The sequence below is a fragment of the Rutilus rutilus genome (genome assembly GCF_951802725.1).
Source record: "Rutilus rutilus genome assembly, chromosome: 14".
NCBI lineage: Eukaryota > Metazoa > Chordata > Actinopteri > Cypriniformes > Leuciscidae > Rutilus > Rutilus rutilus.
The window spans coordinates 14,267,783-14,291,660 of record NC_140219.1 but is presented as its reverse complement, the minus strand read 5'-3'; the positions used below and the strand labels follow the sequence as shown (position 1 = coordinate 14,291,660).

The following is a 23,878-nucleotide window of genomic DNA, read 5'->3' as shown; positions in this document are numbered from 1 at the left end:
TCTCCTCCTTCTCACTGATTCTGGCCATTATGAATTTTTTTTTCAGAACCCTGAGGTGTTTCACTAGGTTCAGTATGACGGTCAAAGATATTGATCTTTTATTCATGGACTTGCCTTCCTGCATTGCATTATGGAGACTGTCCACATGCTTATCACCTGACAAATAGAGCAACTGCCGCATGAAACTTTCCTCAGTGCTGAAATGTCATTCAGCTGGTGGATTGTGCCCCTTTAAAATGGGCACCATAAATTGTTTTTTCACCAATTCACCAAGTTTTTTGACCATATGATTTGGTCTATTTGGGCACCAAATGATATTGTGAGTTTTGCTCACATCATTTAAGGTGACTGTGAAAGTGTCAGATAATTCCTTCTCAGATTATGTGGCACCATCCAGGAATTTCACCATGACATAAAAGAACAATCAAAGATTGTTGAAGAAATAAAAAAATTATGTAGATTGAAGGAAGTTTGTCATCTGATCAATCTGAAGGATTTGTTAGATATCGGCTAACTTGTAGAGGCTCTTCTATATTATCAACACAAGGAAGACACAAGTGTAATAAAATAGATTTTATTAACAAAAAGATTTGTAAAAAAGAGTAAATCAACACAACTAAAGGAATAAAGTGCATACGATGGATAAAATACAAGTGAATTAATTGGGTATGGTCATGGCAGAGTTATGTTATCTTATGGAAAGATAAATTGTTGTTTCTCTGAAACAAATAAGGTAAACAACCGTGTTATGCATCAAAAAATAAATGAACGATTATTTGTTATTAACTACCATCAGTTATATTACTACTAATGTAAATTAGAAAATCATGTACTGGTAATATATAACAACGCCAAGGTCTCTGGAAAGAGGTTTGGTTAAGTGACATTTACATTCCACGTGGTCGAGTAAGCAGTCCGATGGCGGTGACGTCTTTCACTGGTTGTGCAGTGCAGATACAATGCAGTGGGGAAAGGAGCCGGAATCTGTGTAAACAGCCTTGAACATGAAACTATGTGGGATGCTGTTCTCCTGGAGTCTCAAAAGGTGTCCTAAAAGAAGCAGAAGGTCCTTAACATTCTGGAACACACAGATGAAGGTACCTTGAAGTGAGGGTTTGCTCTCCTGAGCTTAACCTTGTTGCAAATGTGTCTGTATGTCTTCTGCCTCTGGGCCAAACACTCAAAACTTGGCCAATCCACTTTTGTCTCTCTGGTATGTCTCGCTGGACAAAGACTCGGAACATAGTATTTGTTAATGTCTGTTTCCTCACAGACTGAAGGCTCAGGACGGCACATCTGTTGCAGTCTCTCTAGATGGGAGAGTCGGAACGGTATATCAGCTATTGTCTCACCGGGTGAGAGACTCAGAACATGGGAGTATCTGTTAATGTCTCACTGGATGATCTGGAGACTCAGAACAAGGAGTGTCTGTTGAAAGGGTACATGTATCCCTTTCTGATGAGGAGGAGATTGCAATTTAGTGCTTCTCAATTCCAGTGCTGTGATTGGCTGCTAGCATCAGAGGGGGCACAAACAGTGTGGCACACCGTTCTTTCCTCTGTGGATGCATTTGCATAAAGCACACAGTTAAAAGTCTTTAAAGTGTCTTTAACGTTTTACTAATGTGTTCCCCATTTCCCAAACAACCACTAGAATACCTCTGTCAATGTTCTAAACAAATAGAATCCAAACAAGATGGGAAAAGTTTGACCTGTCATGCATGTATTCAATTGTACATTACCGGCTGAATTTGTGTAAGATTCTGCACTACAAATAGCTGTCAGTGTTATGAATGGTTTGGATGGATCATTGTGCCTTTGTTTCAGTCTCAACATGGGTGTAGGGCAGAAACTGTCTGTGGACCAATGAGAAGTTCTGCCCTGTCTGTCAGTTGTCCTAGCATCCTTTTCTGGTGATTTGGACATGTGTTTGTGATAGTCTACCAAGATCTAATCGAAATGTAGCAAACCTTTCTCCACTGTTGAGAGGGGCCCTATCATAAAACTGGGCCCTGGAATGTGCTCTTCCACACACTGTCATTCTCTCACCTAGAACCATTTCAATTAGCCTCTGGATCTTTCTCATTTATCCCAGTGCACTTCACTCTTGAGAGGCAGTTTGCAGTATTATCTCAGAAATACCAGTCATTGAAATCCTTCTCTAAAATGAACGTATTCCCTTACAAGATAGACGCTCAAGCTGTGGTATTCGTTAGCCTGAGTTTAGAGATGTGATATTAAACAGTAAGCTGATGTTAAAACATCTATGGATGTGTCTGCCCTTCCTGCTCTGTCTGTATCAGACTTTATGAATACTGGTCCACAATTTTCCTCAAATAAGCTTATCTATGCACTAAATAAGCAGTAATAAGCAGCTAACTCCCAGTTCAGAAATCCTGCAACATTTTTTAAATCTCTCTGGAATACTATGCTATAAACTTACCCCCCTTTATGACTCAAAGATGTTATTTCCCATGTACATTAGATCCATCCATCCATCCATCCATCCATCCTTCCTTCCTTCCTTCCTTCCTTCCTTCATTTCTTTCTTCCTTCTATGTATTTATATATTTATTCGATAATAAATCATAAACTACTAAATATTTAATAACAATGTTCCTAAAAGGGCATCAAAAAAGTCGTAATTTTTACCTGTCATGTAACTAAATTATACTATAACCCCCCAGAAGGGTATGACACACTATTGTTGTTCACTTAAACATATGGAATATAAATGCTGCTTCATTCTTATTTTAAAATATATCGATTTTTTTTGCATGAATTAAATAACTTAACAACTTGGCACTTTCTAAATGGATCTTACACTGTCCGAGGCTTCCTCAGAGCTCTAGTTTGTAAGTGCCCCCAATAGGGGCACAATCACCCAAGGGCATGTAGGTAGTGAAGCAGTGGAGGACAAAGGTGTGTGTTTCCTATAAATATCCCCCAGCTCCACAATCTGTTCACCAGTATTCATAACACATAAACATGGCCCACCCACACCCTCTACCCCCTGCACCTGCACAGCCCAGACTTTCCCCAGAGCGCCTGAGGCTGCTAGCTTGACAGTACCTGTTCAATGTGTATTCCTCTCTCAGTGGGTCATCCCTTTCGAGCTACTCGGCTTTACTTGGTATAAAGAGCTGGGCGACCGATGTGACTGATATCACTCACTGCTCGTTAGACAGTTTAGTGATTCTGCCCAGTGGCGTGTTGTAAAAGTCACGCATGTGTGTAACTTGAAAATCTTTCGGTCTTTTCTTTTCTAGAGGGCAAAGATCGAAAGGTCAATGCACCATGCTTTACTGCTCGCCCTTCATGCATCTTGCCCTTTCTCCCTCTGCAAGTCTGATTTCTTCTCCACTCCCAGGGAATTGTACTCCCAGGGAATTGTCAGCACCTTGGGTTGATGTCTAAACTCTCTCATATATCAAAATGTGTTATAATTGGCTCCATTTATGTGTCCCTCTGAGAAGGTATCTGTTGTCACTATGGCTGCCGAAGGCAGTATGTTTTCCAAAGTGTATGAATGCAATTTCATATGTGTTCGATACAGATGTTTGATGCCTTCTTTTTTTAAAATAATTGTTCTTTTAGGTCACAGAAAGAGTTTTATATTTATTTATTTTTCTTTCCACAGTTTATCTATCATCTCTATCGGTAGTTTGAGCTAAGTAATTGCATTCAACCCAGGTCCTTTTAGAGCCTCAGTTGTGAATGGATGTCATTGAACCAATGAGCTTTTCACAATAGAGTGGCATTATCGCCAAGCCAGCGCTGTTTACAGGATCCTAAGGGAAGCTGAGGAGGGAAAGAACACTTTTATTTCCAGCCTCACTGCTCCTGTATGGCAAATCCTCTCCTCCAAAATGGGTGTCCGTTAAGAGCGGACAGAGGCTGACGATTCCCAATCACACGCTTGATGGCCAGCGGCCAGCATAGACAGAGCCAGTATTTGTATTGATGTGACGTGAATGTGAATGGGTAATCTAGAATTGCTCATCTCATTCAGAGGAGAAATGGGATTTGCTTATGGTTTTAGAGTTATGTTGTTTGATCCTTTTTCTTTTAAAGTTCAGATGTTGTAAGTAGTTTACAGTGAATCATGTGGTGTGGGATTGTTTGTATTTCACTAACAATGGATTGAGTGATATTAGAGTGCCCCTCCTCACGGACCCCTTGTTGTCTTCATTTTATCCAGATTTATTTACTCTTAACGATCCAGAAATATTTTTATTTCATCAGCTGGAATCTCCTGTGGCTAGCAGCTCGTTTTGAATCATATTTCAACCTTAAGGTTTTTTAAATACAAAAGCTCTCAGATTATCAAATCAGTCAATAAATCCTTAATTATGAATTAAAAAGTGAGGGATTTCATGAAAACACATTATTAAAATAATAAATGGAGCGAATGTAAAAGGATTTGTTGCCTTGTTTCCCCTCCATCCGATTAGCAACCCATTGATGGTGACTAGTAATTATGCTCTGCACAAAATGTATTGTGGATTTACACTGTTTTTGCACAGGAGTTAATTGATTTGGGCACAAACTATGTAGGTTACTGGTTGTTTTCTGTTTCTAGTGATATAATAATAATATATTAATATTTAATAGTTATTTTTATTATTACTGAACAGTCAATAAGTATTATTAGTCGGTTTTCTAAACTGTGCTTCTCAGTTATTATCATTATTGTTATTATTATTAAAGGATAAATGTCTGTAAATTGCACATTTTTTACTTTTTTGCACTTTATTAGTATTATATGTATCTTGTGTAGATTGCATAACTCTTCTTGGACTGCACAGTGGTGTTAAAAGTCATCAAGTATTTCAATAATTTAATTACTAATAATACATATTTTCTTTTCTTCAAATTGACTTTTGCTTTAACTAAAAGAACCCACTGTTTAAGCATTTAGCACAGCATAATAGTCATTAGATAGCAATTGCATTGCTTTGTCACCACAAGCATGTCATCTTTATGCAGTGTGATCTGAGCTCTTTTGTTCTTTAGATATGTAGATATGCTTTTGTCTTTTTGTACTGCTAAAGTAAATATGCCAAGTATATGCCATTACTGTATGTTCCCTTCAATGAGGACGTAGTGTTTTTAGTATATGTTTTAAAGATTGAAGTTTCTCATCTATTCATGGTTGTCCAATGACAGGCATTTTTTTCATTGTGAAGAGACGTTATTGGAAGAACTACATTTTACCTTCTAAAGTTAATAAGGTAGAATTGGAGAGGGGATAGTGTCGGTATCTGTAACGTCTTTATTTTAAGGGTCTCTTGAGCCTCAAACTCATTACATACCAAATTAAAAGACGTAATCTGGCTATACCCTGTTCTGCTTCCTTCTCCCCATCAAACTTTATTTTATTTTTTTTGGTACAGGATGAATGCAATGAACTCTAGTCTAATTGGAGTTTAATGAAAGTTTCCCACTTTCCTGCCAATTATCGGTGTACATATGTCAAGTGCTGGACCATAGCTTTCATGCATAAACCTCTTTAGGTACCTCCTCATCTCTCTTTATTTTTCTCGCTCACATACTCTTCCCCTGTGTCCTATTCATACACTTTCACACAAAACCTTTTATGAATGCATACATACTGTCCGTTCATTCATGCATGAACTCTCTTGTGTAATTCAAATCCTCACGTGCAGGGAGATAAAGAAGCAATCATTTGATTGTAAACCACTTAATGATTGTTCATGGTGACCTTGTATTTTATTATATGCTTTTGTTTTCCTTTGTTGGTGGAGATTATTTGAATCACAAATGCCTTATGCTACACCAGGGCATCCTGCTCCGGAATAAATCTCAATTCACATTGTATCATCCGAGCATCACAGCTACAGCAATGAAATATTGATACGCCTTACCTATAAATCTCACATGGAAATGGTGCCCTCCAACAAATGGCTGACAGTAACGCTGACACCTTGGCATTACAGCTGATGATTTGGTATTTTGCAAAGCGCATCTTCTTTCTTTTTTTATGACAAGCGACGTTACTTCATGGCTGTTTATGGCGAGAGGAGATGGAAAGGGGCTTAATGAAATAGTCCTCTTCTGTCCCCTGGCTCTGAGATTGAATATCGCACAGAGCAAGCCAGAACAGAAGGGCAGGGCTCACAGGCACTAAACCCTGACTGTAAATCTTTAAGAAGCCAACCAGCAAGGAGTTTGTACTATTGTGTAATGCCGTCACAATGGGCGCTAATGCCGACAAAGTCATTGATCTTTAAATTCACTCAAATCTCAGCTCTACATAGCTACAGCAACCTTTTTATTTTATTTTATTTTTTTATGTGATTTAAGATAAAGAAACAACATTTTTTTAAATACCATTTTAGTTGTGAACTGACTGGCCTTGAAAAGATTATACATAGACTTAAGAAAAAAATAAATCACACATTTGGAATGCAAAAAATGAGCTTTGTGTGAACGTGCCCTAACAAAGTGCAATAAAGTGAACATTTTGTGAGTTCGAATCTTTGGTAATGGGAACTAGCCAGTAGCCAAAATATGTGTTAACCTACGGAGGTGAAGAATGTTCAAGCACACGCTGTTAGTTGGTGTTATGGAAGCACGCAGACAGTAGACATTAGTTTAAATTGCCACAGCCCATAAATGGTGGCTGTGAATTGGACAGGGAATTTTTTTCAGGGTTATATTTTTATTTTCTCTTTTTCTCCCCTCTCCCTCCAGATCATGTGAAATGGCCATGTTCAAGTTATTAATGCACAAGAACTGGTCCCCTGTAAACAGTGTTATTTTGTTGTTAATCTTACTAATGATATCCCAAAAGGATTTTTATTTTATTTATTATTATTCTGCTTGGGCTTCCAGCAGGGCTCTCTATTAAGAAGAGGGAAACTGCTTCTGAGACAAACAAATTTATTGCTGAAAAGCTGAAACTGACCCATAACGAGCCTGTACTTTCAGAGGAACATCAAAAGAAATATTAACATTTTAATTTTCATATGCAGTACCCCACACTGTTACCACTCTAACTTTTTTATAGCTATATTAACAGTCAAAATCCTGATTGTACTGGACACCGTGGCATTATCCTATTTATTGTAGTAATTAAACTAAGCAATTAATTTCTTAAGTGCTCACATTGGGAAATAAAGTGTCTATTTATAGATTCTCTAGGCCGTGTGTTCCTAAATCACTTTATTTTGTGGTAAACAGGGGGTCTGCTCCAGAAATGTCTTCTTACAGGCAGCTACTTTCTAAGTCAGTATCATAACAGAGATGGAACCTCAGAAGGGATTGATTATGTCCGCTTGATTTCACTCACTGTTGCTTAGCTAACAATCAGCCTGTCAGGCACCCTAATAGGCTTCAAATGCCTAGCAGAGAAATATTGCGTAAAATAGTTTTCATTTAATAAAAAAATAAAAAAATAATAATGATAACTTTTGGTATTGATACAATTTTATACAGTATATTATTTAGTATTGATTGAATTACAAGTATATTTATTGTATTCAAGCTGAATGGGATCGGTGTATAACAAACAGACTTACGAAATCAATCCTGTGGTTGGTGTAAAACGTTTTTGAAATATAATATTAATAATATATTACAATTTTGAAAATCGCTGGGATCATATTACATATAAACACTGTTGAATAGGGCACTCCAGACTAACTCATATGTTTCTGTTAAGGGGTGAAGATCCTCCTTTATGCCCCTCATGCCAGAATCCATTATTACTGAAGCATATTTTGATGGACTGTGATATTCATTATTTTCAGTTGACTCTTATGAAAATACTTTTAATGAAGTAAGACCAGATCTCGTTTTAGAATTTTTAAAAACATTAAAAAACCTATTTAAATTGTTCCTTTTTAATATCTTTCTCGCCATGAATATAGCCGAGGTAGCTGGCATGGTGTTAAACATACAAACAAAGAAACAAATGTATTGTATTAAATAGTGTTAAAACATTTTGGTGTCTAAGGTGTCTTTTTTTCAAGGTTGTTGAAAGTCTCTTGTGCTCAGTGTAGCAGCATTTATTTGATCATGCATACAGCAACAGCTGTATTGTGAAATAGTATTACAATTTAAAGTTGCTGTTTTCTATTTTAACACATTTTAAAATGTAAAAATTCCTGTGATGTAAAAGTATAATTGTCAGCATCATTACTCCAGAAATCACCAAAAATGCTGATTTGGTGCTCAAGTAACATTTCTTGTTATCTTATTATACATTTTGAAAACAGGTGTGCTGCCTAATGTTTTTGTTGAAACCCTGATTTTTTTTTTTTTCCCAGGATTTTTTGTTGAATAGAAAGTTTAAACAAGTTTTAACATTATAAATGTCTTCACTTTCACTTTAATCAATTTATTGCATCATTGCTGAATAAAAGTATTAATTTCTTAAAAAAATAAAATTGAAAAAGTAAATTTTGGATGCCTAGTTTTTAGAACAGCCTTCTATGATTTTAGCCAGTCTATATGTTACCTCAGAAGGATGCTTCCTAGGTTTTGGAACACTGCTGAGATTTCTTCATTTGGTCCCTGGTGTTTGTGTTTCATCAGTGGCGAGGCCTGTGAAATGAGTGAGTCGGTGATGTTATTAGTTGAACTCAGAGCTGGCTGATCTCACTCTCGATATTCCCCCAGCACCAGGTCCTGAGAGGCACACACCACGCTATCTTTCCTATCCATCTCCATCATCTGTCTGCCCACAATTTTCTCTCTTTCCCCCTATAAAAATCATTGCAACATGTCATCAGAGTATTTTAAACCAACAGTGTTTTAGCTTTTAGAATCGGCCTGACAGCATCACTGAAAAAGCTTAAACTTGTGCCCTCGCTTGATTTTCTCTCTCACTGTTGCTTCTGTTCTCTCTCAAGGCCTGTCCTCAGACAGAATGTTAACCTCGGCTTTGTAAGCCTTGATTAGGGGACAGTAAATCCCCAGTTGTGGGTTTCCTCCAGCATGCTACTAATGACACGGTGTCTACCCTTTATATTGTTGGTACTAGTGCTTTGAGTAGATTTGTAACTGCTGCCCGCTGTCCTCCTATTTGGGCTTTATTGTTGAGTAGGAAAAGTTAAAGCAGATGTTATTAGCACTGACCTCGGGAAACAACAGAGATTGAATCCTGCAGCTATAGGCTAACCAGACTTTTGTAAGTCACTAAATGGTACCATCCAAAAGTTTGGGGTCAGTAAGATTAAAAAAAAAGTTTTGTCTCTTATGCTCACTAAGGCTGCATTTACAGTAATTGATGAAAAATACATTAAAAACAGTAATATTTTAAAATGTGTCACATGATCCTTCAGAAATCTAATATAATCTAATAATGTTGATTTGCTGCTCAAGAAACATTTCTCATTACTGTCAATGTTGAAAACAGTTACTGCTTAAAATTTTCGTGGAAACCGTTTTCAGGATTATTTTATGAATAGAAAGTTCAAAAGATCAGTATTTATTTGACAATAAATATTTTATAACATTATGCATGTATTTACTGTCACTTTTGACCAATATAATGCATCCTTTCTGAATAAAATTCATATATTTTAATAAAAAAATATTACTGACCCCAAACTTTTGTAGCATATCAACAGTGTTTGTATCATATATAGTGTATAGAGTAGGGGTGGCACGGTTCACAAAACCCACGGTTCGGTTCGTATCACGGTTTTAGGGTCACGGTTTTCGGTTCTGTATGGTTCTTGTTGTAATTTTTTTCTTTTAATCTTTAACACTCCAAAAATTTACTTCAGCATATGATATATAGCTTAATTATCTAATTATTAATTGATTTATTTCATAAATGGGGCATGTTTGCAAAACGCAGTTTCTCATTTCCCATTTCGAAGTAATATAGTGAGTGAGCGGTCACCCTGAGGAAACTTTCAGTGGCCCTGGAGGTCCATCCATCTGGAGAGCTGCATGGGCTGTGTCGGACAGTTCTTTGTCAATTTCTCCTCGTGTCTCGTCATCATAGGCGTAATTTGCGGGTGGGACATGTACCCCAGGGTCGATATTGTCCCCACCACTTTTGAAACATCTCGCGGCACGGATGTACCAATACAAATAAATAAAACATCTCCAGTTAACTAGCAAATTATTCGTTTCGTTCGCTTGTTAAATAAGAAGCAATCTAGCGCTGAAATGTGTTTTTTTTAATCAAGTGATCAAAGTGCTCGTTGCCGAGATCAGTGGCGCTGATACAGTGTTCTCTTGTGGCTCGCGCACAGTCTTCACTCGGACGCGCGCTTCAATCCGTTGAGGAGACTCTCTATTCGTTCCGGTGAAATCACAAAGCAAAATTCACACAAATCTGTCCCTGCTTGATGTACAACCATTGATAAACATAATCGGTTTTGATAAAAAAAAAATATATATATATATACGAGTGCGGATTTGAGCTCAGAACCTATGACACGCTTGGCAAGAGTTCTGCCTCTGGACCATTAAAGTACATTTGTGAAACAGTCGACCTATGTATTTATTCACGTGAAAAAACAACATAGTGGAGTAGATTTCATTAAATGTCTAAGTAAACCCAGTGTACGATTTAAATCGATTGCTGGACATCATAATGTTATTCTACATACATCTGATTTATGATTTAGCATTGTATTAGCACGGGCACGAGGCTACATTGCACATGCGTCGAAGTCGAACCGACGCACACACGCACCGAACCGAGACAAGCGAACCGAACGGTTCGGATGTTTTTTCATGTACCGTGCCACCCCTAGTATATAGTGTATCATATATAATCTGCATTCCTGCCTCCCTCCCCCCACCTTTTTTTTAAACTAACCCTATGCTTAGTAAGCAATCTTACTTTTGACATACCTATATTAGATATTATTAATTAATTGAAATGTGAGCTGGAGTCTGCACCTTGGTTGCTTACTCATGGCAACCCTATTGAAGAGTGTTTGTCCACTCTAAGACCCATACAAAGCCTCTCTTGTCTCTGATGAGTCAGAGCTTTGACCCTCTCAGACAGACCTTCTTGTGCCACGATCATTCGTACCGTGTGTATCAATAAAGCTAAAGCCATACACCAATCACAATCACAATACGGCGCCACAACTGCGTCCGCATCCCTACTGATCCCCCTAAGACACTGCTGGCGCTTTGAAGTCCAGACTTGAAAGGACTACAGTGAGTCCAGAGGGAGATGGAGAGCCGTAAACAGTGATTATGTAGAGATTAATGAAGCTGAACCCATGCTGACACCACTCAGCTTCAGGACAGCAGCCGCAGTCAGCAAACTTTCAGCATCACTTCAGTACACCTGTCCACCTGAGCACACCTGCAAGATTTACACCACCAACCAGCCAATACACTCCAGTACAGGGTGATAAGAAAAACAACATAGAAGGTCCATTTGTATAAATTAGAAATGGAGAACCTATTAGTCAAACCTAAATTGTTTAGTTATTAGTTAATTGTGAATCAGCATGCATATTCAAATTCTGAATTGGACCGATCGATCGTGTCACTGAAATGAAAATGCATGGTCATAATGTATGTGCTTCATGAATATTTTAATTTTAATTTTAATGTTTTATAATTTATATTATATTAATATATCATTTGATTTAATAGAATCAAATTAGTAACTAATAAATTAGTTCATAGTTCCAAGAGTGTTTTAAATACTTTTAGTTTTTAAAATATTGAATACATATTAGATCTAAACAAACATGGATAATTTCATGTACATTATGCTTTTTCCTCACGGCAAACTTTCTGATGTTATTAGTTGATGGATTATGTTTGGCTAACTAAGATTTTTAGGCCTTTTCTTCAGCCAATTGCATGAAATGTTATTCTCAGTAGCTTTATTTATTTATTTATTTATTTATTTACTTTTTCAATTTAACAAATTTATCAGTGCTTTAAATAAGTGATCAATCAAACAAAAGTTGCCTGAATCACCATCCATGCTCCATGCCTGATTATTTATCAATATTAAATGTTGCATTCTTTGCCTCGAGTAATAATGGCTCTGATCAAAGTCTTCAGACCCTGTGGCAGTAGCTTCAGTGCAGTGTTTATTTGACTTTATATACAAAGATATCTGATGGCTGAATCAGATTCTGGACTTAATATGTTGCTTGTCAAGATGTTGAATTTTAAATAAGAGCACTGGAGTTCATCAAAAAGTATGAAGTAGGCTGACAACTACCGCCTACACAGTATAGGAGAAAAATCTGAAACACTTAAAAAATTTATTAAATAACATAATAAAGCCCAACTGTTCACTGTGGCTCAGTACAATTAGGCACTGCAGACATGCATAGACTTGAGTCATTTGTAAATAAATGAAAAGTAGTTTTTTGTCTTGGAGCAAATTAAAATTCTTTCTGTGACCACAAACTAAGCAGAATACCCATAACTCATTGTTTTTTTTTGTTTTGTTTTTTTCTCCCCTATCTTCCTTTTGCAGTATCTGCCCAGATCCTGAAAGCCAGTCTGGACACAATGGAGCGGCATATTCAGAGGCTGGAGAACGACATCCAGAACTTCCCCAAGACTGATGACATGCAGGATAAGTTTGTTGAAAAAATGTCGATATCCTTTGAGTGCATTTACTACTTCTACTGTCTTCCATGATAGAAAGTTTAACATAGGCTCTTGTGCAGGAATGAGGCTCTGAGGTCCCTTTGCCAATAAGCTATGATCAGTACACTGTTAATTCTTAATCAGTATTTTTGTCTTGTTTTCCCATTAATACAAAAGTTTGGAGTTGGTAAGATTTTTCAATGTTTTTGAAATATGTCTTTTATGGGCTACATTTATTTGAAGGAGAGAAAAAACTGAAATAATATTGTGAAATTATTACAATTATTAGTGTTTCTACACAATTTATTCCTGTGATGATAAAGCTGACTCCAGTCTTCAATGTCACATGATCCTTCAGAAATCATTCTAATACGCTGAATTGCCACTCAAGAACAGGGTTCCCGCGTATCCTTAAAAAGTCTTAAATTCGATTTTTAAAATTTAAAGCCATAAAAAGTCTTAAAAAGTCTTTAAAATGTTTTACTTATGAAAGGTCTTAAATTTGTGATGACACTTTGACTTAGACGCGTCTAAATGCTTTCCAAATTAAAACTAATTAGCGTACATATTTTTATTTTTTATTATTCTATCTTTGTGGATTTGCTTGTTCACGTTACAATTCGCGGCAGCATATTAGCCTACGTCTGTCTCCTGCATGCGAAAGGAGGAGAGAGAGGGAGAAGAAAGTTGGTAAATGTCAGTTCAATTGTAATATCATTCTTTATGTGCTTAGGAATGTGCGATATTTATCGTCTACGATGATATTGTACTCATTGTACGAGGCACTGTGAGCTGACATCGCATTTGTTACTTTTTTTAGTATTATATTGTCAGTATTGTTTGTTTTCCCTTTATTTCACTGACGAGAATTTCTAAATGAAACCGTAGCAGAGTCTCAATGATTTTTTGACTGAAATCTGCGTTTTGAACGAATAATTTTAACGATTCAATGACCAATCACTTGCTTTTCCTGAATGAATCAGCCGTTTGAACAAATCGGTTGTAAATGGAGTTTAAATATATTAATGTCAGATGCATTAACATGTGTCACCTCTGCACTGCAAAGATGGATTTTGATTTAATGATTTAATTTGACTGGTAACAGTGGTACTGTGTTATTATTCTAATAGAATTTAATTGGAATGTTAGAATGTGATATAAAAGGTGATGCCTACCTCTGAATAAGTGTCCTTATATAGAAAAAAAATTTGTTTTTTTTTTGTTTTTTAGATGTCTTTATTGTTTATTGTGATAAGAAAAAAAAACCTCAATAAAGTTGTTGTAAAAAAAACTAAAATAAAAAAAAAAATCTATTTATTATCAACAACTTTGAAAATATTGAGATATATTTTTGTCAATATTGCGCACTCCTAATGTACGGTATTCATTTTGATTTCTTCAAGTCTTAAAAAGGTCTTAAAAAGCCTTAAATTTGACTTTAAAAAGTGTGCAGCAACCCTGAAGAAGTATTTATGATTATTATCAATGTTGAAAAGAGTTGTGCTGCTTGCTATTTTTTTATTATTATTAATAATAATATTATTATACTTTTTTTCTGAATTATTTGATGAATAGAAAGTTCAAAAGAACAGCATTTATTTTGAAATGGAGAACTTATAACATTATCAATTTAGTATGTGATTAATTTCCTCCTTATGTCTTGATTTATTTTTAAGGAGAAAAACGAAATATGCGAATAGAATAAAAAAAAAGAAGAAATGTATTCCCTGAAAACGTGCTTTTTTATGCAATTTGGCTTCTCAATTAAATGTATCTTGTTTTTAAAGATGTTTAATGTTTAAGTATGGAAAGCAAGACAAAAATACTGTATATGCTTAGATAGGCTGTCTCAAAGTGAGATGTTTATCCGCATTCTCCTCGTCTCTCAAGCTTTCCAAAGGGAGTTCAGGCTGGGAGCTATTTATACTGCACAACTTTCTCCCCACAGACTCTAATGGAGGGCTTCTTAGCCTTCTATACTTATAACCCTATGCTGATTTCATCTGCTGACCAGCCACAGGCTCCTTCTCTCTGACTTTCTGAGGGCTATCAGCTCTCAAAGCACCTCTCCCATTTCGATAACAGGAACGCAAGTGCTCACTAGCCTCAAATTGAATTAGATTCCACAACACTTCTCAGACTCTAAGGAGTGAGGAAGTTAGACACTTGTTTGACTTTTCCTTTCTGACATGTGAATGTTTATGCGTGCCAGAACAGAGCTGACACGAAATCGTGCTTTAAATTTGACTTTTTGCGCTCATTCTGAACGACTGCTTGACTTTTATTTCCCCACTGCGACTCCTGCCGTTCCTCGGCGGTGTTATTAACTACGTGTAAGGACCATTAATCAATGACTTATCAAGTCTGAGAGTCTTCCCATATGTTTCCCAAGCACAGGAAAGACAGCAGTTAACCTTATTTTAGCTCTTTGTTCACGAGCTCAATGTTGAGATTTATGGGGGGCTTACGCTGCACTTTGGGTGGCATAAGAGTAATAGCCCCGGCACGCATTAAAAATCTGCTCCGAGTCGAAGAGGGCTGCTTAGGTTTGTATGATTTAAGAACAATGAGCTTCTTTAGCCTGCAGTGCGGCACAAAAAACAAGCCAGAATACCTCTGTGGCCTTAGCGAAAGCATTGATTAGCAGGACTCGGGGAGGATTGGAACTTGAGTGAGGGGAAATGGAGAGGCGCGGATACACTGCGGCAGCGTCGGGGCCTCGCGGCGTCCCCAGAGGATTGTAAAAGCCGACCAGGCCCCGAGTGCAAACGTAGACGCATGTCGTCCCTGTCTCACCTGATCTGTCATCAGAGCCGGCGTGCAGCCTTGGCTGAATACAGTCACGTCCGTTTGATGATTCGAGTGGGGTTTTTTAGCAGCAGAGAAAGAAAAGTGAGTGAGAAACGGCTGAAAGGGAACGGCTCCACCCTCATTGTGCACCAGTCGCGACTCGTTTTCAGAGGTCTCGGAGCCCGGCTGCAGAGATGCTGACTGACAGCGCGTTCAAACAGCTGCGCTAGCTCTTTTGCGGATGACAGGGCAGACATTGTGACAGAGCTAAAGGAGGCCGAAAGCTGTTTCACTCAGCCATTGTGGACAGCAGGCTAGATGCTATAGAGGTTTAGTGATTGAATTTGAGAACGCTGGAGGTGTGTGTGTGTGCGCTTTCTGCTCGGTGCACTCCATTGCTCGCCATAGCAACTGGCTTCTTGCCCCCCTCTTTATGAGTTTGACCTCAACGTGACCTTTTGACAAATAACTACGGTGTGGAGATGCTATTTTAGAGTTGCAGCGCAGGAAGTGTTTTTAAAACATTTGACGATTTAGCTTAAGGGCTTGTTTTAACGGTGTGGGAAAAGGAAATTTGTGTGAATAAGGAAAAAGATGTTACCTTGTTAACAGTGTTTTTGTTGCTTGTAGATACTCGTCCAAATCACACTACTCCAGGAGGGCACTGTATGAATCTTCAGATTTCTTCTTTTTTTTCTCCATGTGATTTAATCTACCCTGAAATCACTATTCTTTTTGTTTTATTCTCTTCTGCTCCAGGTAGACCCAACACAATACGATTGTGGCATTTCCTATGCAGAACATTTGTGTGTTTTTTTAGGTTTCATGACAGCTCAAACTGCAGGTTTAGAGCCCTTCCAGCGAAGATGAACTAGTATGTACTAAATTTTATGAGATAAAACGGCTTTAACTGGAAAGAACAGTTGAGGAATTTTGCCTAGGTAGGATTTCGCTTTTTTTGAATGCAATAATAGCGGTACACATTTCACACCCCTCTGAAAATGTGGAGGTGACATTTCGCAATATTAAAAAATCTCACCAAATATGGGAATATCATATTAGATTCACATTAAGGTGCTTAAGACTCTGGAACAAATATGCATTTATTAGCTTACATGGCGATGCACTGTTGATATATTGATCCATTAAATAGAAATGATTGTGGCATCAAATCACGGCCGGTTTGAAAATGCACTGCGCGTGCTGTTGCAAGAGAGAAATAAACTCTTGATATGCATAAGGGTTAGTTTTTAGAGTAAAATAAAGGAATTTACTTTTATTACCGACTGCTCAATACTCCCTCTTGCAATATGAACATGCGAGAGTATGTTTGTCTAAAGTATTAGGTCAGCTATGGTAGACTAGTTGCAGATGCATTATGAGTATTTGGAAAAATTAAATAGACTCCCACTGACTCATATACATTATTTAAACCGTCATTAGTACTAAAGATCTCTGTGCATCAATTCACATATTAATGTTTTTTTTTTTTCTTCATCTTCTTTTATTTCTTTTTTTTTATATATATATATATATTTTTTATATGCATTTCCACATGCTTTGGAGGATATTATGTGTTGTTTGTATTCCTGGAATATCCTCATAAAGGCATTCCCAGGTAGGATGGGGAGTTTTTCATTACATAAATGCATTTCATATACAAGATACAGCAGCATACATTAAAACCGTATAGTTATACAGTCCTCTGCTTTAAACGGATCTCAATAACTGGAAAAAATGTAGCTCAGACGCACAACACTTATTGGTTGGAATACTTTATTTTTTCCACCATTATTGTAATGTATGCAAATGACTGAGTAGGATGTTTGTTCAGCAATTTAGTGATATCTATCTATCAGAATTAATGGAACCCCACAAAGGCTTTCAAATGAACTAGCGGCCCCATGAGAGCTGTAACTCAGCGGAGGGACAGTGTTAGCGGTGGCCTGCCTGGGGACCGGGCGTACTGGGAACTTAATGGAGAGCGGAAGGCTTGCAGTAGAATTCGGCATCCATACTGAGTATTGACGGATGTGGGGACCTGTCTAATAGATCTCACTCTGCTATAATTCGGTGTGCTAGTATTTAACTTAACCTTTGTTCTCTCTCTAGGGACAGAAAAACGCCAATCAGCTGGCCAATTTCTCCCTGTAATGACACAGCACATGCAGGATCAGAAAAGTTAATACAGTGACTTGTGAAGGGAAGTCTTTTTAAAATGGATAGCTTCGACTCTAAATTCTGATTAGATGAGCTGTGGGCAGCAGTTAAATGCTGATAAATGCACACCTGTGACCACATATTCTTTCAGCCTTCAGTTAGGATAATGGCTGGTTATATATAAAGCTGGTTGTTTCATTTTAACCAAATTAATATGTGTATAAAATCCACGACTTTCCTTTTCACCTGCCAAGCCATAAACATACCATTCATATGAGAGGGTGCAGTTTCTTTAAAGACTCCCTGAAGCTTTGCACTTTATTGTGGCTCTCTTTAAAATGCCTATAAACAAATCATCTAAATAGCATCAATAGCTGCAGAATGCAATAGACAGAGTTAGACAGAGGAAATCCCCCACTGAGGGAAGTGCTAGAGCAGTCAGGCTGGTCATTCTATAGGAAATGTGTGATTTGCTTGTTTTCTTAACCTTTTATTTCACTGGAACATGCATTTTGCTGACCTGAACTCCGCAGCATAAATAAACATGCTTCAAGAGAGAGAAAATATTAGGGGCAATTGTTCTATTGTGCACTGTGTATTTCTTGTTGAAAGGCTGTGGTTTCCATCCTAGTTTTTAGAGTGTTGGCCAGTGCTCAGCATGGCAGCATAACACTTGATTTCCAGCATAGTACCTTTTACACATTGTATTATGGCACACATTCTCGCTGTGTGTTTTAATACCTGCTGTGGAAATGCAGTAGCTTTGGGCGCCGATGTTTGATGGGTTGAGAGGAGCAGAAATACACTGTGCTGCAGGAGAACATTTCATCTGCCTGATGTAAATCACAAGTCAGATAGGGTTTCTTAGAAAGCTTGGCTTGTGCGACTTTCTGCACATCTGAGCATTACAGATTGCTCCTGAAGATCATGCAAATCGAGGTGAGGGATGATCAACGGTGATCATTATTTTACCTTTGGGTACAAAGTCTCTAATGAATTAATGAAGATGTGTTTGCAGCAGTCTGCACTGTGTTTCCAGTCTCCACTCTGTGTATATGCCTCTGCTTAGTCTCAAACCTCTGTTAATTATGGAATTAGGTCACGGGAATGTGGTGGCATCCTGCGCTGGTGATGTTTACCTCACAATAACTCAGCGTCTGCATCTAGTTTTAAAGTAATTTGCTTGAAAATAATAGAGCGAATGAATCGCAATTTGCATCTCAGTTCTTTAATTTCTGGATATAGAGCCGGACCAAAGTAAACATGAAAAGGATGATTGATTCAGGCCATATCTTTGACTTCCTTTCCGCTGGCTTTTTGTTTATTCCGGGTCATTGTTCGATAACAATGGCTAACTTTAATTCACCGCGTGTCACAGGAGACATTAAGATTTTAATTAACAAATTCTAATTGGTCCTGAACAGAACAAACAAAAGCGAGCTCAAATAATAATTGCAATTCCAGTAATGATAGTCCAAAAGAAAGCAAAGGCCAAAGTCTGAGCACAAAACTGACTTGGCGCTCGCATCTGTGATTATATTGCCGGCGTGCACAGATTCTTGTTTATTGGGAAATGGCATCCAAACCATGTGTTTTGTGTGATAGGATTTTGCATATGCTAATGCACTTGATTGCTTTGATGTGTGGCTGGGTGGGGTAGTCTCAGCACGAACGAGAGAGGCTCGATTACTGCTTCTTCAAATCCCATCCTCAAAGCTTCCGCCATTCAGTGCGGCCCTTCGCGCTTTAGGGAGGAGGCTGCATTTGTAAAGCCATGATTAGAAGGGTATTTAATGGAACATCAGTGCCACTGATGCAGAATGATGCTGATTGTTAAAGTGCTGTTTTGCTTTGGCCATTTGTGGTATTATTGCCGTGTTTAATTGATTGAATTGACATTTGGGAGTCTGTTTTATAAGGATAACTCTAGCGGAAGCTGGAACCATTAGGTGGGGGTGGAATAATAATAAGAATAGCAATAAACTGTCAATGGTTCAATTTTGCTAGCAGGACAGAGGGAGAAATACATGTTTTGGTGTTGACTAGCTATATCTCCCTGTTGCCCCTTTTATATATTAGTCTTGCATATTATTTGTAAGCCAACAGGCTCCTAACACTGGCTGAGTATGGTTCTCCTTTAGCAAATGACTGCATAGTTTACTCACACTGCGACCCCATCTTCATCAGACCCTAAGATAATTCTGCCTGGATCATATTACAATCCCTAAAGCACAGCCAAACAGTTGAAATCATCTGCTCTGTGCTTTGGCTGTCGACATACACAAGTGTTCTGCTGGGCCTCACCCTCCAGAGACGCATATCAGCTCTGCAGTCTCCTCTAATGAAAATGACACTTTGAAAGAGATCGAGCATATTTCTGCTATCGTATTTCATAAATCAAATTTTCGTGATTGCCTGACCTGATATTTTGTAGTTTTTCGGTCTCAGTCAGTCATGGAAACGTCTCTATGCGAGTTATCATTATGTGTGCGAATTCTCTGGAAATTCCTCAATCAGTGTCTCGTTAGAAGGGGGGAAAACTGGGGCTGATTTGGCAGGTCCATTAACCCAGAGCTCAGGGCTGACACGGCCACTAAAACTGAGGCTGACAGGCATACTACTCCCAGGGTGGAGGTGAAAGCCTTCAGCCAACTCTCTCTACCATCTCTTCTGCTGTATGTAACTCTTCATCTCCAGAAAATAGGAAGTTGGAGGTCTGTGTAGATTTGCATTCGTCCAATTCCATCCGAAAGGTTGTGATCTGTATTAAGTTACATTCCATTTCATGCTTGGCATATTAGGTGTACAGAAACATGTTGAGAAAAGTATAAGGGCCAATCCCACTGAAGGGCTCTCAAAGTGGTGTGTGGTTGCCATAAATGACAGGATTTGCCACTGTATCTTCTTCCATTCCATCGGTTTTTGAATTGTACTTTAACTGCTGCATTCCCAGTGTCAAAAATTAGACCTACTGGAACATGATTAATCAAAAAACACATTTTAGCCTGATGCCAGTATTACTTCAGTCAAAAAAGGAATCTTAGCAGTTGCATTAGTTTCTAACGACACAGCCTAATGGCAGTCATGTTTTATATAAAAATGTGTCCTTTATAGCATTCTATCTGGATCATTTGGTTCTGTTCTCATTTCTCTTATTAGTCCTCTAATACCAGTTAAATGGCAAGTTAAATGCCTCAGTAAATGAGCAACACACACCTAATGTACAACCGACTCTATATTTCTTGCTATCATTGTTGCTTTTTCATATTGTGTTTTTGCAGCAATTCTTGTCAGAGGTGGGTAGAGAAACCAAAATCTTTACTCAAGTAAAAGTATTGATAGAAAGTATTACTCAAGTAGAAATAAAAGTAATAATGTTGATAATTACATGAGTAAGAGTAAAAAGTTCTTAATAAAAAGACTACTCAAGTTGCGAGATTTAGAGCAAGCAAGATGATGATTAGGAAGTCAGCGATGCATGTATTACAATAGGGATGTTTTCTCCCCATTTCGTCAAAGCATTAGAGACGGCGTCAAATCTTGCCGGACTTTAATTTTTTATTTATTTTTTTTTAAACAAATTAAAATGCCATCTCTTTGTTAGTAGTTAATCTGACAATAAAAAATACTATTCTATACATTATTAGACGGATGAATCTTTGCATAGGAGCTGCCATCATTGGGGATCATAAACAGAAAGGCGAATCAATGAATTCCACGCAAATTGACTTGAGTTGAGTTGTTCCAGCCCTACTTAAGTGGTTTCGTATACTTTTAGTTTTTAATAATCTTTTAGTTGTAAAATCGTTCCCAGGCTGCACATGCAGATGTTCATTGAATAAAGATCTTCTTCTTTGCTGAAGACAAACATTATGATGCATGTTCTCATTTGATTTCATTAGATTGTTTGTTCATATATACTGTACGCCATCTAATGCTTTTTGATGTTCTTAAGTTTCCTGTTTACGACTGTGACTGCTTCAGACAATGCAGTGAGTGCAGTGAACTTTGAAACGAATTGATGCAAAAGAGTGATTCATTCACCAATGGTGCCTCACTCATTCCCCAGTTAAAAGAGGTGGCACACTTGAAATAAACTACGCATTTCTTAACATTTGCTTTAAGTGTAAAAGTAAAGAATAAAGTAGTGTCCCCAGTGTAACATTACCCCAGAGTAACAGTGAAGGTATCCACCTTTAAATGTACACATAAAAAAAAGTACATATTTTCCAAAAGTTTACTTAAGTAAATGTAACGGAATAAATATAGCACGCATGCAAGCCAGTTCTCTGTGCCAGAGTTGGGCGAAATTAAGAATTGAAAAATTGCCTCCCTTTCCATTGATGAGTTGGATTTGAAGTTAATTTGTTAGCCATCAAGTTTATTTTTTTTTTATTTTTTTTATAAATATTGTTCGTTTTTGTTTTTTTGGACTATAAATGTCTGTTTATTTCAACTTCATTTTCTTCCTGTTCAGTTTGTCCCGTCTCCTCGTACTGTCTCTGCTTTGTAGGGACATTAGGTTTCCCTGTTCTCCCTGGGGAACAAAGAAATAGTCCTAGAGCGGTACACCACCACCCTGGACTTTCATCACAGAGACAGGGAAAAATAGCACATCTAGTTAGCATACTTGAATGCACTCATTTTGAGAGGGAGACAGACAAAGAGAGAGATAGAGACAGAGAGCGCGTCCCTGTTGTCTTGAGGGTTTTGGCGAGGATCCACAGAGAGCACTCATCCTCTGGAACTTTCTGCTTTTGCTCCAGTCAGTACTTCATTATAACCCCTGAAGACTCTGGCTTAAAGCCGGGTAATAGACGCAGAGCTTCTCCTACTCATTTGTCATGGGCCCGTGGGTTTGATGCAAAGCACTCAGCACTTGTTGCTCCTTGTTAATCCCACTGTAGACACCGACTCGCTCTTCTGCGCTTTTCCAACTCACCCGCCGTCATGGCTCGTAATTTCACTTTCATTTGATGTTTTAATGGAAATCCTAGCCCCTCTCCGCTGAATTGCACCATTGTCACCAAATTACTTTATCAACTGGGGGGGGGGGGACGACGACAGACTTTAGTGTTAATCGTTACTGTCGCTTCAAAAGCGACATCCGCTCGCATGTGTATTTGTTTTAAGACAATGCGGTACGCAGGAGAATCAGAGCTGTGCATTGGGTGTACTTTATGGAAGTATCATGTTTCCATAAACGATAAAGAAATGATAAACACAGCCTTGGAGAGCCTCCGCTGTGCAAACTTCTCTTTATTTCCGTCTGCCGTAATGAGCGTTATCAACATATCTCAACAGAAATGACTGTAAGACACTTATATAACAACTGATTCCTCAGTGATTTCTTAAATGGAAAGTTGAAGTGTACTTAGTCCACACTAAAGATATACGTGGTTGGACATTTGCCAATTATTATTCCACTCCATGGTGTGAAATTTTCACCACTGCTACTATTTATTGTTTTTTAGTAGCAGTAAGAAGTCTGCGGCTGAATATAAAGCACCTAGGGGTGCAGACTGATGAAAAAGCCTACAGTAACATTAGTGAACTTACTGTCCCATTAGATCAGAGTTCGACCAAATTATAAATCAAAATAAAGACCCCATGGAAGCAATGGTGGCTTTTAGTCCTTTTGTTTGCTTTGAGGCCATTAACACCACTGATCAAACGTAATTATTATGTCTGTAATGCTCACCAAGGCTTTCTTATCATTATCAAATATAAATAAATATAAATTCGCTTTTTTTGCATAGTTGTTTGACACATGAAAACTGTAATAATGTATCTTACAAGGTAACACGATATCACCTTGCTCTCACTTTAAATGTGTCCCAACATTAAGTCCTTGAATTTGAGGGTATTGGACCTAGAAAGTCCTTGAAAGGTCCTTAAATTTGAAGTTAACCAAGGTGTGAGAACCTTGATAAATGCTTTTACTGTCACTTTTGATCAATTTAATGCGTCCTTGCTGGGTAAAATTATTAATTTATAAAATGTTTTACTAACTTCAAACTTTTGAACAGTATGCTGGTGTACTCATATATACTCATGTGTACTCATGTTCTTTCTCTTGGCAACAATATATTGATGAATGGTGTTGCACTAGATTCCTGTCCAATCAGATGCTCACTTGGATGAGAATGTCCTTCCTACTATACCATGTGCAACCAATTAGCAAGTAGAAAGTCATGCTTCATGGCTGGGATATAATTGAGCCCTTTTGGCTATTGGAAAAAAAAGAAGTAAAATGAGCTTTTGAAAAATGTCTTGCCCAAATTCCCTGTTTCAATATGCAATCATGTCAACACCACTCTCATCAAACAATTTCCTGGAGTATTTAATCTCTAAACATTTCCACC

The 23,878-nt window shown here is 37.7% G+C and overlaps 1 protein-coding gene across 18 annotated transcripts in view; it reads left to right on the top strand.

Moving 5' to 3' along the window:
* The window catches only part of diaph2 (diaphanous-related formin 2), a 476,898-nt gene that overhangs the window by 361,768 nt on the left and 91,252 nt on the right, over nt 1–23,878 (top strand). For all 18 annotated transcript variants that reach the window (XM_084430722.1, XM_084430721.1, XM_084430715.1 and 15 more), the window contains one exon: nt 12,448–12,572. In XM_084430722.1, the coding sequence (XP_084286848.1) occupies nt 12,448–12,572 (125 nt within the window). The remainder of the gene's footprint in view (nt 1–12,447; nt 12,573–23,878) is intronic.